Source organism: Rhinoderma darwinii, chromosome 11, assembly GCF_050947455.1.
Source record: "Rhinoderma darwinii isolate aRhiDar2 chromosome 11, aRhiDar2.hap1, whole genome shotgun sequence".
NCBI classification, from domain to species: Eukaryota; Metazoa; Chordata; class Amphibia; order Anura; family Rhinodermatidae; genus Rhinoderma; species Rhinoderma darwinii.
In genome coordinates, this window is record NC_134697.1 from 80,400,763 (window position 1) to 80,415,819 (window position 15,057).

Here is a 15,057-nt window from a genome sequence, read left to right on the forward strand (position 1 = left end):
CTCATGCTGACTGCACGCGCGCGCACACAATACATAACTGTGCGGCCGCACCGCTTAGTATCGAAATACATGAATTAACGGTATTGAACAGTTTGAGGGTGCATGGCATCAAAATATTAGCGATATTTCGATGCATCGTGCAACCCTAATATGGGGTGTTACTGTACTCGGGGGAAATTTCTTTACAGATGTTGGGGTGCTTTTTCTTCTTTATTCCTTGTGAAGATGAAAAATGTTGATCTAAAACGACATCTCATTGGGAATGAAAAATGCGATGCGTCCGTCAGTCAGTCTGGAGCGCTCGACTCTTTGGTAAGTTTTGAAAAGAACTCGCAGCAGTAAGTTACAGGGGTTTTCCCATCAGGGACATTTATGACCTATCCACAGGACACGTCATAAATGTCAGATAGATGCAGGTCCCACCTCTGAGACCCTCACCTATTTCTAGAACGGGGCCCCCTAAACCCTGTTCTACCTCTGTGTTCTTGTCAGGGATCATTACTATGTATATTGTCTGAAAAATATTATCCTCACACATTTCAGTTCTTTGTGTAATATACTGATATATATAACAAGTTCTTTGTTCATGTCGGACACACCTATGGAAGACACCGCCCCCTGGAATGCAAAGAGGAGTGTGCAGAAGAATGTATAGGAAAAGTTACAGCTGGGGAGCGAATAGAATTTAAGCAAGTCACACATCTATAGGGAGGGGCATGTGTCTTCTCTGTGTGTGTTTCTTTGTTCTGAATAAAGTTCAGTTCCTCCTGGCTGACATTGAAGCTGTACCTCAGACATTTGTGTGGTGTACTTCTCTCCAGGCATGCCTTCAGCTTTCAATTTACAGAGGTGGTTATTCGGTGTGAAATACGGACCTGACATTCTGACTGATTCCCGACCATGAAGTAGAAAACAGCGTAGCTCGCTGTAGTAAATGGCAGTTACGTACGCGGTGCAGCATGCGAGTTACGCTGCTTCCAGAACTACTTTTCAGTTCTACGGGGCTTACGGAAACAGCGTAGCTCAGCAAGCTACGCTGTTTTCTTCTTCATGGTCGGGAATCACATGCTTCTGCCACAACACAAATAGGTAGAAGCGGGTTTAGGGAGCCCCGTTCTAGAGATATATCCTGTGGATATATCATAAATGCCCTTGATGGAAAAAAACAAAAACCTTTAAGTCACATGACCTCACTTCAAGTGAGTAGGACGGGCGGACGGATCCAAGGATGGAATGACGACGCAGCGGCGGTCAGCGTGATGTCAGGCCATGCTGTGACATGAGTGGACCAGTCCAGTCACCTGACCTCACGTCGCTAAAGTGAGGTCAGGTGACTGGACTGTGCTGGCCCGGGAGTGGAACAGTCCGGTCACCTGACCTCACTGACTCCGGTCAGGACACCAGACTGGTCCACTCTTGGACCGGTACGCAGCGCCCCTCACTCAGACCGCCGCCGTTATAGTTGGCACCGTCAGCCCTTCTCCTAAATGTGAATAAGTAGGGAGGACAGAGCCAAGCAGCGAATGATGCGGCGGCGCGGTCTAAGTGAGGTCAGACCACAAGACCTCTTCAAACCTGACATGGTGCCTAAAATATATTCTAATAAAAAGGAGACCCCAAAATCCTCTAGGTGCTCCCATAAGACCGATGCTAGTCAATTAGGACACTAATTAAGCGGTCAGGAAGGGGTTAATTAACTAATGTCTACACTGTATCAGCCATCCAATAAAACGATTGTAATAACCTAACAGGACCACGGGCATTACCGCCGCTAGGACTCACTTTATACCGGCAGGCCAAGGCTTCTTTCTCCGCCGCAGACCTCGGTTTTGTGTGTATGACTTGCAGGCGACTCCGTAGATTACCGGACAACGATATAGAAGAAACCGGGCAAAGTAGCCATGACAACAGCACACCGCAAACCGAGCGCGGGGATCTGAAACGAGTCGTGGAACGCAGGTTAGGATGAAATTGTATTATTACTGTCTGTTTTACCTTTACGCTAAACTACCATTGGGCTTGGGCTTCTTTAACATGGATGCCCTAAGGTATTTTTTGTGTTAATCAGAGACAATACTATTCTGCTACTATCGTCCTCTTGTGTTTGACTGTATGACGCATGCGTAATTTGGAACGCACAGACACAATGGAATAGAGGTTTGGAACGCAAATCCGCGTAGCCCTACACATGGTTCCCTCAGAGTTGATCTCTTCGCTTCTAGGGAATGAGTTCCTGGACATCGTGCAGTTCCCCGGTTTACCGGTGATAAAGGAGTCTGTGGGTTTTACAGGGTCCAGGGTCGGGTTTAGAAGAGACCACGAGTTTTTCGAGGTGGGAGAGGAATTCTACTCTGCTTCATCTTATGTTCTTTTGCTTTATATTTAAATAAAAGTTATTGTGCTCTGTTTTCATCCGTTTCACATTGACCTCTGCTTAATGTCAGATATCTCCAGTTCTGAGACTCTCCAGAATTTTTCTATATTTTTTTGTAATGCACAGGCCCGTATTCAATGCTGGCTTAGGATCAGTTCACACGTTGCGTAAATACTGTGGATTTTCGTTGCGGAAAATCCGCTTCAAATACAGTAGCAGCAAAGTGGATGAAAAAAATCTCCACACCACGCTGCGTAAATACTGAACGGAAAAACGCTCAGAAATTGACCTGCGGTGCAGAATATTATTCCGCAGCGCGTCAATTGTATTTGCGTGAATGCTGCTTATTTTTTGCGGGTTTTCTACAATGGTAGGTAAATGGCAGTTGTTGCGTTTTTTTGCGGCGGGTTCGCAGCGATTCCACCGCAATAAAAGCAACACCAAAATCTTATACTTACCCAGGAGTCTGTGTTTCTTCCTCCAGGCCGGCCTTCTGGGATGACGTTTCAGCCAATCACGGATTGTAGCGGCGGTCACATGGTGTGAAACATCATCCCAGGAGGCCGGCCTGCAGTTTGCCGCAGCGGACATTCCGGGCGAAAAACTGCGCCGCAGTTTGGTACGTTTTTTCTTTTTGCCCAGAGTACCCTGCAGCGAACGCAGCATATCCACCCTATGTGAACTCCGCCTTGGAAAGAAGCAATTGCTGCGTGTCCAGCTACTGTAACCATCAATAGCTGATCAGTCGAGGTCCGACAACCCGCAGATGAGCTGTTTAGAAGGGGCCGCAGTGCTCGTACGAGTTTTGCTTCCCCCTTCATTTCCTGTTCTGCTCACACTGTGATTCGCTGAGACACGTGTAGTGGCGGTTCACGGGATTACAGCCTTCTCCCGTTGAAGTGAACAGACTAAGTCCCTGTTCACACAGTTTTTTTGCAGGCATAATTCATGAAAATAGCTGAATAGCACATTCAAAATAAAGTTTTTGAAAGACTATAAAGAAACAAACAGTGATATATATATATATATATAGATGATCATCTTTCTGAATTTAACTTTTATGCCATTTACGTAATGCAGGATGGGGATGTACATCGCCATTTGTACCTCCAAGATGTATTGACTGGCATTGGAGAAGTGGAGGCACGGCCAAGGTATGTCAAATCTTTCTTTTCCAGCATTGGTATTTGAAATGAAGCGCTGGATTGGAGGAGTAAGGTCGGGTTCACACATCGCATATTTGTTGCAGAATTTTAGTTGCGCGATCCATCCCGAAATTCTGCAACAAAGTATGTACGTGAACCCCATTCACTTGCGACATAAAAAATCTGCAGCAGATTGTAGACCTGCTGTCCATTTTCACATCTGCTGAAGTTGCCGTGTGTGGCAGAATTGATGCAGATTTAATTTAATTCCTTACAATGCAAAAAGTGGAATCTGCACCAAAATCCGCAACTAAATACGCATGTAAGACGTGGATTCATAGACCAGTTCACCAGCGTAATATGTACATGATGTGTGAACTCGGCCTTAGTCTGTCCTTAACGTGAATCTTTTATCACTTGTTGTTTTTAGGTCCAAAATTGTGTTCTGATTAAAGGGTTTTTCCCATCTAAGACATTTGTCATATTCACAGGATGTTATAAATGTCAAATAGAAGCGGGTGCCACCTCTAGATCAAACCCCCTGACATCCATCCTATTTTGTTCTGCTCTCGGGCCACTGTCTGACGAGGTGGTCTGGAGTACGGAAACAGCTGAGCTATGCTTTTTTTCTGAAAGTCCCATAGAAGTAAATGGGAGTTACACAAACAGCAGAGTATGCCGAGCTACACTGTTTACGGAACTCAGGAGTTACCTGCTCAGCTGTTTATATAACTCCTATTCACTTCTATAGGAGTTACGGAAACTGTGTAGCTCTGCTGTTTCCGTGCTCCAGATCACCTTGTCAGGCAGTGGCCGGAGAGCAGCACGAGTGGGACAAGGCAGGTCAGGGGGCCCCATTCTTGAAAGATCGGGCCCGCATCTATCGTACATTCATGGGTTATCATGTGGATATGCCATAAATGTCCGAGATGGGAAAACCCCTTATCTGTAGAGTGATCACATGTCCGTTTTTCTGATCCAGACTTCCAAATCCCCCTCATAATCATCGAAGACCAACATGCTGGCTGCCTGCAAACCCTGTCATACTGTGAACTCAATGATAAAACCGTATACAGTAAGCTCCCTCTAGTGGTGACTGCAGGCAGCCAGCAAGTTGTTTTATATATTCAAGTCTATGCTGGGTAATGGAGTTCTGTATCTGAACAAGAAAGTTGCGTTTGCAGTGCATGTTGGGTGTATACGTCAAATATGTTTATAAACTTATGTGGGCCAGGGCTGTATGTGTTGGCATACCTTTCATTCGTCGGTTATCCGGGGAGGTTTTTGGAAAGGTTCCGGTCTTGCCGTTGTGTTCTGTAATCGGCCATTATCACAGGATCACCATCCAATACTATAAAAGCAAATGCAGGCATTCGCTTTCATAGTATCAATATTTTTTATCTGGCAGTAGCAGGTAGTGCACTTTACTAGATAATCCTAGATGGGAAGGTACAGTGGAGTGGTTGTCCATAGCAACCAATGAGATCACTACTTTCATTTTCAAAGGGTCCAGGATCTGGAATCCGATTGGTTTCTATAGGCAACGGCCTCATTTTTCTCTTACACCAGTTTAGATAAATGCTTTTTGGGCACATATTATAGTTTTCAGTCCAAAATCTTAACTGGGGGCTGCAACTGCCAGTTGTTCTTTCTGACTTCAGTGGGATCCTTTGGACCCACTAAGAAGTCCTGAAAAATAAAACCAAGTCCAATGGAGGCTTAAAGCCGCTCTGGCTGTGAGATTTTGATTTTACGTTTCTAAAGTTGACTTCTTAGCCAGCCACTACACCTTCAGGATATAAACTTAGCAAGTTTGAAGTCAACTAGCCGTTAATTCCAATTTGCAAATTGCCGCCATCAAAACTCCCTCAATTGGCAGGAAGTCTTGAGTGGCCAGGAGGAAAGCTGCATCACAAACTGCAGAGACTCCTCAGCAAACTCCTGCCCGACTGCAAGCTGATCAATTGTGTCATACTGCTGCTCGAGCTGTTGAGACTCCTCAGCAAACACTTGCCCGACTTTCTCCGCAACAGATCAGACAGGTGGCACTCAGAATCGCAGCGACTCCTGCCCAAACCCAGGCCGGAAAGCAAACCGATGGAGCACATCATGTTGTTCGGCGTGCTAATGAGTGGGCTTTAATGGATTTTGCTGCTTTCAGTTATGATCCAACCATAGTCTATGGCCAACATAGATTGCTTGTCATTTTGGGGATTTTCGTTTTCAGTTCTTCCTCCCAACCTTCCAAAAGCCCTAACTTTTTTTTTTTTTTTTTTTTTTTAAATTTTTATTATTATTCTTCCATCGATTTAGCCATATGAGGGCTTGTTTTTTGTGGGACGAGTTGTAGTTCTTCACGGCACCATTTAGTGTCCCATATAATGTATCGGGAAGCTGGAAAAAAATCTTTGTGGGGTGGAATAGGAAAAAAACAACAATTCCTCAATCTTTTGAGGGGTTTAGTTTTTACGACTTTCACCATACAGTAAAAATGAGATGTTAACTTTATTCTACCGGTCAATATGATTACGTCCATACCAAATTTATATCGTTTTGTTTTTTTTTTACTACTTTTACAAAGAAGAATCTAATTGTTAAAAAAAAAAAAAAAAAAAAAAGGTTTTGTCGCCACATTCTGAGAGCCATAACTTGTTATTTTTTTTTATTTTTTATTTTTTCCTGTCAATTGAGCGGTACGAGGGCTTATTTTTTGTCTGGCGAGCTATTAAATAATGCCGAGAAAAACAACAAGTTGTCCCGCCAAAAAAATTAGCCCTCATACGGCTGTGTCAACGAAAAAATAAAAAAGTGATGGCTTTTGTCAGGCGGGCAGAATAAAATGAAAATTGTAAAAATGTCTGCGTCTCCAAGGGGTGAAGGAGGTAAAAATGAAATAAACCGTGTGTAACTTCCGGGGTATATAGGGCTACTAGCGGTTCCCCTGTAAACAAAAATACGAGGGCATGGATTGGCCTCTTGGGCACCCATAGAACAAATCCATCTCCTTTTGATTTTTCTATTCCTCATAGACCACTTTTGGAGCGCCCCTCTATTTGTGGGAAATAATTGCATTGAATTTATTTTCTATAGGGTGTCCGAGTTTCCTTGCCAGGTGGCGGACTGCGTCCAGCTCTTTGACACGTTGGAGTCCTATGAACACCACTACAACACCCTGCACAGAAATGTTTGTTTTACCTGCAAAAGATCCTTTCCATCTGCCCGGATTTTGGACGTTCACATTCTTGAGTGGCACGACTCTCTCTTCCAGGTTATGGCAGAAAAGTCAAATATGGTACGTGATTACTTGGAGAATTATGAGCTGGTTAAATCACTGATTCCAAGACTGGGTTGTATGTCCACTGTACGCAGGATACCCCTGTGCTGAATACCCTCTAGGCCACGTTCACACTGTAGTCAAAGGCTTTGTCCGGAGCCTCCATCCGCAGCCCTGGCACATGCAGTGCTATTCTTCAACATTACAGAAGCCGTGCCGAGACCTGGCCGACGCCATTGGGGTCCATCAGGCACCGGTGGTATCCGTTCTGAACGGAAGCCACAATGCAAATGTGAACATGGTCTAATGGTCTATTCACACAGTGTGCGGTCAAATCGCTGAAAGGGTAGGCTCACGTATGCAAAACGGCCATGACAAACTGACGGTTGATCGGTTTTTAATGGCCATTTTTCTTCACGGTCGTGCGACTGTAGCCCAAATGTCTATGCTGTCAGGAGTCCCGTTCACATGTACCGTGGTTGGGCCGGGAAATCTGTTTTTTACGGTCGTGTGAATCCTTAAAACGCCATCGTGGAGCCGGTACTGACGGTCCTGCTCAGACCTCAGACACCATAATGGAATCTCGCCCCAGAGGGCCCGCTCGGCGCTATCTGCCTGGCCCTGCTGCACTTTACACTGCTCTCGTCTGCAATGTTGGAGACCGGCTGAGGGGGTGACGGGCAGAGGGGGATGTTGGTGCACGCAGCGCATCATTGATGATGGATTCTGTTAACCTGTTCCCTGCCAGGGAACAGGTTAACATAAGATAGGATCGGTTAGATATTCATTTTTTCCAATGGTATTCCTGATAAAAAAGTATTTGCTGAGGTTAAAAGTTGTGAAGTTGCGTACAATTATTACAGTAATCTATGTTCAGTTATTTATGTAAAGAAAATTATTTATTAAATTATCTCTTGGTATTTTTTTTTCCGTTTATTAAACAGTAATAATAAAAACGAGATTTCAAATAAAAAATCGCCCATAAGGTTAAAAAAAATCTAGACTTTTTATTGTTTGGGATAATCGCCCAGCCCCACTGGGGCCCTACCCTTCTGGCTTCCCAAATACAAGGGCCTTGATAACCACATCTTGAAACTGAAGGGTTGTCCATGTCAGCCCGGCACATTGGCACAGCACGTATTGCGTTCTACAATGCCACCTGCACCGTGCACATTGCACCCCCTTCAAGTGTTCAATGACATTTTGAACTAATGAGCGTTTCATTAAATCACAATGGTTTCATCCAGTTTCAGTGTTTGGTGGAGGGATGTATTGCCAAATTCAAAACAAGTGGCGAGCGGAAAAATCATTTGATCAAATCTCACCTCTATCCACCTGACTTCCGGTTTGACAAGCCTAAGAAAAATAAAAGGTGAGTGGTTCGTTCTTATAGCGCGTTCGAGAAGACAAACCCCCGAAGATTTGTCTGCACATTTAATGTCCCTGAATTTACAGTTGTTTTTTCCCCATGGTCTTCCCTTCCATATCCATTTAGGATTGGTGAGAACACAACGGGATTGCAGCATTATTTTATTTTTGACTTTAATTCAGTAACTTTATCACTTGTCTGTCAGGTTTTTTTATGTTTTAAAAATCGGTTATTTGGCTGAATACATTTAGCTACACTTTAAATCGGGGCTAAGCTTCAGGAGCCGGATACAGCGATACGTAAACAGCCCAACAACACAAAAATGTATGTCCCGTAGAAGATTGAATAAATCCACTTCATTATTATCAGATGTATATGGTGGAATTTTACCCACTCGGGCCCCCTGCACACGACCGTGCCTGTAATTACTGTCCATATAAAGTGTGGGAGCTCAGTCCGTAAACAGCAAAAAATAGGAAATGTCGTCTCTTTTGCGGAGCTTTCCTACGGCACGGACACCGTCCCGTAAATATACCTGAAGGTGTCCGTGGGCAATAGAAGTGAACGGGTCCGTAATTACGGATTAATTCTAAAGTCGTGTGCACGGGGCCCGAGAGACTGAGGTGTTCATGAGATGTTGAACTCACCCGTGATGTATCTGCACTGCAGCCAGAGTTGGTGAATGCCGTTTAACAACCCCTTGATTAAAGACTATATGGGCATTTTGAAGTAAAGGGGTAGGGGTCACCTGGTTAGGACCATGTTTATCGATTTTAAGGGGTTTTTCTACAAAGAAAATGTATCACATCTAGGTGATGTATGATTGCTGGAATGTGGGTCCACTGCCCCCCCCCCCTGCGGTGAGGAGGAGTTTGATTTGAGCGGTGGTAGAGTGTGTGTTCAGCTCCATTCATAGCCATATGTAGCGCTCGGTTGTTTCCATCAGCCCCATAGACTTTGACAGGTGCGGCAGCACACATGCCTGACTTGTAGCAGGCCCCTTTAAGCATCGCTCTCTGCACCTACTGCCTCAGAGTGAAAGTCCATCTTTTAATATCAATGAAGGAGACTAGACATGGACCGCACATCCACTATATACTATGATCAATTGCGGCTAGGCACAATTATTAAACATGAACGAGAGGTTCTTTGTAACATTTTGATCAAATTGTATGCAAGCCCACTTGCTTGCCACTTCACGGCGACCTCTTAAAAGTGGGTCCCTACTCTATCGGTTGCACCACCGCGTGGTGGTCACCGCTCCTGCAGAGGGAGCAACCCTCTTGGCCTGATGGCATGGGTGCTTTTGGGCCTCTGGGTTGCTCCCTCTGCAGGAGCGGTGCTGCGGTGGCGGTGACCGCCACGCGGTGGTGCAACCGATAGAGTAGGGACCCACTTTTAAGATGTCGCCGTGAAGTGGCAAGTGGGCTTGCATACAAGTTGATCAAAATGTTACAAAGAACCTCTCGTTCATGTTTAATAATTTTGCCTAGCCGCATTGATCATAGTATACAGTGGATGTGCGGTCCATGTCTAGTTTCTCTCATTGATGCCATCTTTTAATATCATGCCATTTTATTGATTCGAAATTCTCTGATTAATTTCTTTAAGATATATCAAAGGGTAACTAAACGTTCAACTAACTTGTGACATGTCAGAAGTTTTGATGGGGGTCCGAGCACTGAGACCCCACCGATCGCTAAAACTAAGCGGCAGAAGCGATCGTGTGAGCACTGAGCCGGTTCGTTCCTGTTTGGCTTATTCCGTAAAGCCGATGTATCGGTATACAGGCTCATAGACTTTCTATTGAGTCCATACACGGCTCCACCAATTTCCGGAAGAAGCCGAACAGAAACCAAGCGGCTCGGCACTCACACCAGCACTTTTTGCTTCGTTTTAGCGATTGGTGGGGGTCTCAGCGCTCGGACCCCCACCAATCAAAACTTCTGACCTGTCACTAGGACATGTCAGAAGTTTGTGGAACATTTAGTTACCCTTTTATATAAAAGCAGGAGCTCCTTTTTCCTGCTACCTAGCTTTATCGTTGCTTAATAAAAAAATTGGCTGCCCGCAGCTGCCACCAGGGGGAGTTTATTGTAGACTTTGTACAATCGGCTGCTAAGCTCCCGTCAGTGACTGCTCCAGGCAGCCATCATTTTATCGTTTTAACTCTGCAGTGGAATTGGATCTCTATGCCATAAAGATATAATAATAAATGAATCCGTACTGAATGTTCGACCTATATTGATTAAAAATAGAAAATTTATTTTAATGGTGGATCTTCACTTTAAATAGATGCTGTCGCCCCCTACCTCAGGGAAGAAAAAAAGACTCGTGTGGCTCCCCCATGATCCACTTTATTCCAGTAGACCTGCGATTAGACTACAAAACTATGTTTTTTATTTTCAATATCCTTTATTTTTTCTACAGCAAAATTAAGCAAGAGTGTTTCAAAGGGAAAAATCAATCCATGGACGTAACACCAGGAGACTCATCAGTGGTGGAATCAATGGAGGTTAGTGTCGCGGGTGACCAGAGCTCTCCACATGACGCCGCCTCCTACAAGCCCAGGTAAATATTTAAAGAGGCTCTGTCACCAGATTTTGCAACCCCTATCTGCTATTGCAGCAGATAGGCGCTGCAATGGAGATAAGAGTAACGTTTTTATTTTTAAAAAACGAGCATTTTTGGCCAAGTTATGACCATTTTTGTATTTATGCAAATGAGGCTTGCAAAAGTCCAAGTGGGCGTGTATTATGTGCGTACATCGGGGCGTTTTTACTACTTTTACTAGCTGGGCGTTCTGATGAGAAGTATCATCCTCTTCTCTTCAGAACGCCCAGCTTCTGGCAGTGCAGACACAGCCGTGTTCTCGAGAGATCACGCTGTGACGTCACTCACTTCCTGCCCCAGGTCCTGCATCGTGTCAGACGAGCGAGGACACATCGGCACCAGAGGCTACAGTTGATTCTGCATCAGCGTTTGCAGGTAAGTAGCTACATCGACTTACCTGCAAACGCCGATGCTGCTGCAGAATCAACTGTAGCCTCTGGTGCCGACACGATGCAGGACCTGTGAGTGACGACACAGCGTGATCTCTCGAGAACACGCTGTGTGTCTGCACTGCCAGAATCTGGGCGTTCTGAAGAGAAGTGGATGATACTTCTCGTCAGAACGCCCAGCTAGTAAAAGTAGTAAACACGCCCCGATGTACGCACATAATACACGCCCACTTGGACTTTTACTTTAAACACGCCCACTTGGACTTTTGCAAGCCTCATTTGCATAAATACAAAAATGGTCATAACTTGGCCAAAAATGCTTGTTTTTTAAAAATAAAAACGTTACTGTAATCTACATTGCAGCGCCTATCTGCTGCAATAGCAGATAGGGGTTGCAAAATCTGGTGACAGAGCCTCTTTAACTTAACTTAATTGCAGAAAGATTAAAAGTTTATTTACATAACTTGACAGATATAAGAGATCCCATGACCAGAAATGGTTTTCCTTCCACCCTCCGCTCCAGTTATGGAAGAGCGCTCGACTCTCTGATACTGCCATGTAAAGAAGCCATTGCTCTAGAGCAGTGGCGGGCAACTAGCAGCCAATGGGTGCGCAACACTTTAGCACCCCCTCCAGTCTTTCCAAGACTCTGGAAGCTTTGGGGTATATTCATACATGAAGCTGTTGAGGTGCGGTTAAAAACTGCATGAAAAAACGCATTCGAAAAACTGCATTCATTGTTGCAGCGGTTTAGAGCGTTTTCCAATATGGTTGCGTTTATATCTACAATTGCATAGAAAAACAGTGAGTTGCGGGGGAAAAAAAAAGCTTGCTTGAGAGAGATACTGTCACGTCTCCTGTTTACCGTAATGTAGAGAGTACACACATGCTGTCACCTCTCTGCTGCAAACCGGGGTACATGTGACATTGAATGTAATGTGAGCGCCTCGGTTGGGGTCAAGGACTGTATCGGAGACCCCCACAAGTGGTGGGTTGTCCACCACTGCTCTGCTGAACGTGTTCGACATTATCCAAGCAGAGAGCACACCAGTAAATTGTAATGGTTACTAATAATCGCTTAACTTAGTATTGGTAATCTAGCAATACAATTAAAATAAATACATATATTAGTCTTGTTTTGCCTTGAATTGAAGTAGGTTGTGTAGTAACTGGGGCCTACGTAATAAGCTACACGGGCCCCTGTTACTATAGTAACAGTATACTTGCCCTCCTCTGAGACCCCCACCAATCACTAGAATGAAGCAGATGAAGGTCTCGTGTGAACGCTCAGCTGCTTCGTGTCTGTTCGGCTTTTTCCGGGAAAGCCGATGTATCGGAGTACGGGCTCATAGACTTTCTATTGAGTCCGTACATCGATATATTTCCGGAAAAAGCCGAACAGACACGAAGCGGCTGAGCGCTCACACGAGACCTTCAGATGCTTCGTTCTAGAGATTGGTGGGGGTCTCAGTGCTCGGACCCCCACCAATCCAAACTTCTGACATCAAACGTTTAGCTACACTTTCATTTTGTTTTTAAATACATCTGACACCAGTGGCAGAAATTATTCTATCCGTATTCTTGAATATTGTCATATTGATCAATTGCTTTTATGTTAAGAAGCTTGTCGTAATGTTTTGTATATTTTATATGGATGAAGTCTGATTTACTGTAATGGGTAACACATTCACCCAAATATTTGAGAGATCATTTTTACCCAAATGTAAAAAATAGAAGTCGACAGAGTCCAATCTGACGACGTTGCACGGTTAAAACCGCAGTGAAAAAACATCCGAAAACCGTATGCATTTATACTGCATTTGGCACCCTTAGAGCTTTAGTTTAGTTATTCTTTTTTTTTTTTTATTTATAGAGATTTTTTTTTTCTTTGTTGCAGCAGCCATTTTTGAGAAAGTGACCACAGGTGCAGCCACACTGGTTATCTGTTTGAATTAGTCTAAGCAACTGATCTGCAATTATTTGATCATTAGGATTATTTGACAGTATTTTTATCTTTTAAAGGGTTCCTTCTACAATCTGCTTTGGCCATGGATCTGTGAAAGGATTCCGACATGCAAAGAAAAAGAAATGACCGCATTATTGAAGATTGAAAGCAGGAAATTTACCATCCCACCTATATGATCTTGTTGGACTTCCCATTCTAAAACCATGGCGATCAAAGAATACGCCAGACTCCTAGTTATAAGTCGGGGGTATTCTTGACGGGAGGCGGGGGAGTGCGCCACTCGTAAAAACATCGCTCCTATTAGCCAAACGGCACAATGTTTTTTTGGGGCTGTTTTGGCCAATAGGAGAGTGAACCTCTCCCTATGCTGCCCTTACATAGGAGAGCAAAGTCTGAAGACCGCTCTGCTTTAATATAGGGTTAGGTCCCCTTTTTTGCAGCTATAGCAGCCTCTGTTTTTCTGGGAAGATTTTCCACAAGATTTTGGAGTGTTTGTCTGGAACTTTGTGTGCATTCAATTACTCCGTGAGTTTGTGTAGTTTACTGATTCAGGGCTGAGCTGTTGTTACTCTGGACACTTTACAATTCTAGAGCTTGCTCTTCACTGTTCTAGCAGATCATAAATTTTATAAATTGACTTGTGGCAAAGGGTGTCATCCGATGACAGTGTTACGTTCTTCAGTACAACTACTACTACAAATGTCTGGCTATGTTCAACTGAAAAACCAAGAGGGGTGCCCGCGAGAATTTTGGCCATATAGTGTATATTTGTTACCTGTATAAATTTAATATTTTTAGAATTTGTCATTAATAAATAAAATTGTAGTCTTACATTGTTTCATGCTGACTTGCCAATAATTCACCAGCAGGTGGTGCTCTTGTTACACTGATCTTATAGTTTTTTATATTTGAGTTCGGCCTGAAGATGTAGCATTTAAATGAAGGGTAAACATTTCTCTAGTTATGCAAAAAAAAAAAATTCTTGTTTTAGCGTATTTTTATACACTAGAAATTTTTGCTACGATTTGGAGCATTTGTGCTTTTTCCCTCCATTTTAGCACTTAAATCGTGAGTTCTTAAACTGATTACCATTTACCTCCCCATTGAATTCAATGGGGTAAGTATGGAAATCAAACTGCACCACGATGTGGTGCGGTTTTTTGGACGGAAGGGTTCACACATGCAAGAAAACTCAGCAGAAAGACTTCACATAGTACAATTGGATTATTTTTTTTGTAAAAGTTTAATTTGTACTGTACAGCGGGACCTGTCTCTAGGTCATATAAGTTGAACTGGTTAAATGACCTGAATAGCGCTGTGTCATGTTTTGTTTTTTTCCTGGACCCGTCTCAGAGATATGGCTCACTGTTGTCGGCTCCCTATATGCCAATTTTCTGTAGTTAGCCAACAGGGCGTGAACTACCCTCAAGCTGACTCGTGCTGATTGGAAGCTAGCTCCACCCCATTGGCTAACTACAGCAAATTATCATATAGGGAACCAACACAACAGTGGGCCATATCTCTGGAATAAGGGGGTCCAGGAAAAAAAGAAAACCGCATTGGAATCCGAGAGACCGTGCTATTGCAGGTCAGTGAACCAGTTCAACTTATGACAGGTCCTCTTTAAAGGGAAGGTGTCACGAAATATTTTTTATATATATATATATATATATATATATATAATATTGCTTTTAGTATGATATTAAAATAAAATATATTTATTTGTGTTCTTGTGTTGTACTCTTTACTTTTTTCTTTCTTTTACTTCTCTATGGGGGCTGCCATTTATTTTTTCATCTTTGTATGTGTCGATCAACGACACATACAGAGATGGAATACGGCACATACAACCCCATCGAGAATGCGAACGGGAGCCGTCCCATTCACTAGAGTGTATGCCGTCTGTGTGGGAACTGTGCATGCGCCA

At 43.7% G+C, this 15,057-nt stretch overlaps 2 protein-coding genes across 4 annotated transcripts in view; one reads left to right on the plus strand and one right to left on the minus strand.

Moving 5' to 3' along the window:
- TUBGCP2 (tubulin gamma complex component 2) overlaps positions 1-2,020 on the minus strand; it is a 98,492-nt gene extending 96,472 nt beyond the window's left edge. For both annotated transcript variants that reach the window (XR_012851072.1, XM_075841819.1), the window contains exon 1: positions 1,783-2,020. The gene's annotated coding sequence lies outside the window, so the exon portion shown is untranslated. The remainder of the gene's footprint in view (positions 1-1,782) is intronic.
- Positions 2,021-2,142: 122 nt separating this feature from the next.
- Positions 2,143-13,969, plus strand: ZNF511 (zinc finger protein 511). Of its 2 annotated transcripts, none has more exons than XM_075841820.1 (6): positions 2,143-2,332; positions 3,455-3,528; positions 6,610-6,811; positions 8,041-8,165; positions 10,593-10,733; positions 13,187-13,969. In XM_075841820.1, exons 1-6 carry the CDS (start codon positions 2,189-2,191, stop codon positions 13,254-13,256), a joined length of 756 nt encoding a protein of 251 aa, XP_075697935.1. In that variant the 5' UTR covers positions 2,143-2,188; the 3' UTR covers positions 13,257-13,969. The 2 variants fall into 2 exon arrangements, with proteins under 2 accessions (XP_075697935.1, XP_075697936.1); XM_075841821.1 differs by having other exon boundaries at positions 10,593-10,677.
- The last annotated feature ends 1,088 nt before the right edge of the window (positions 13,970-15,057 follow it).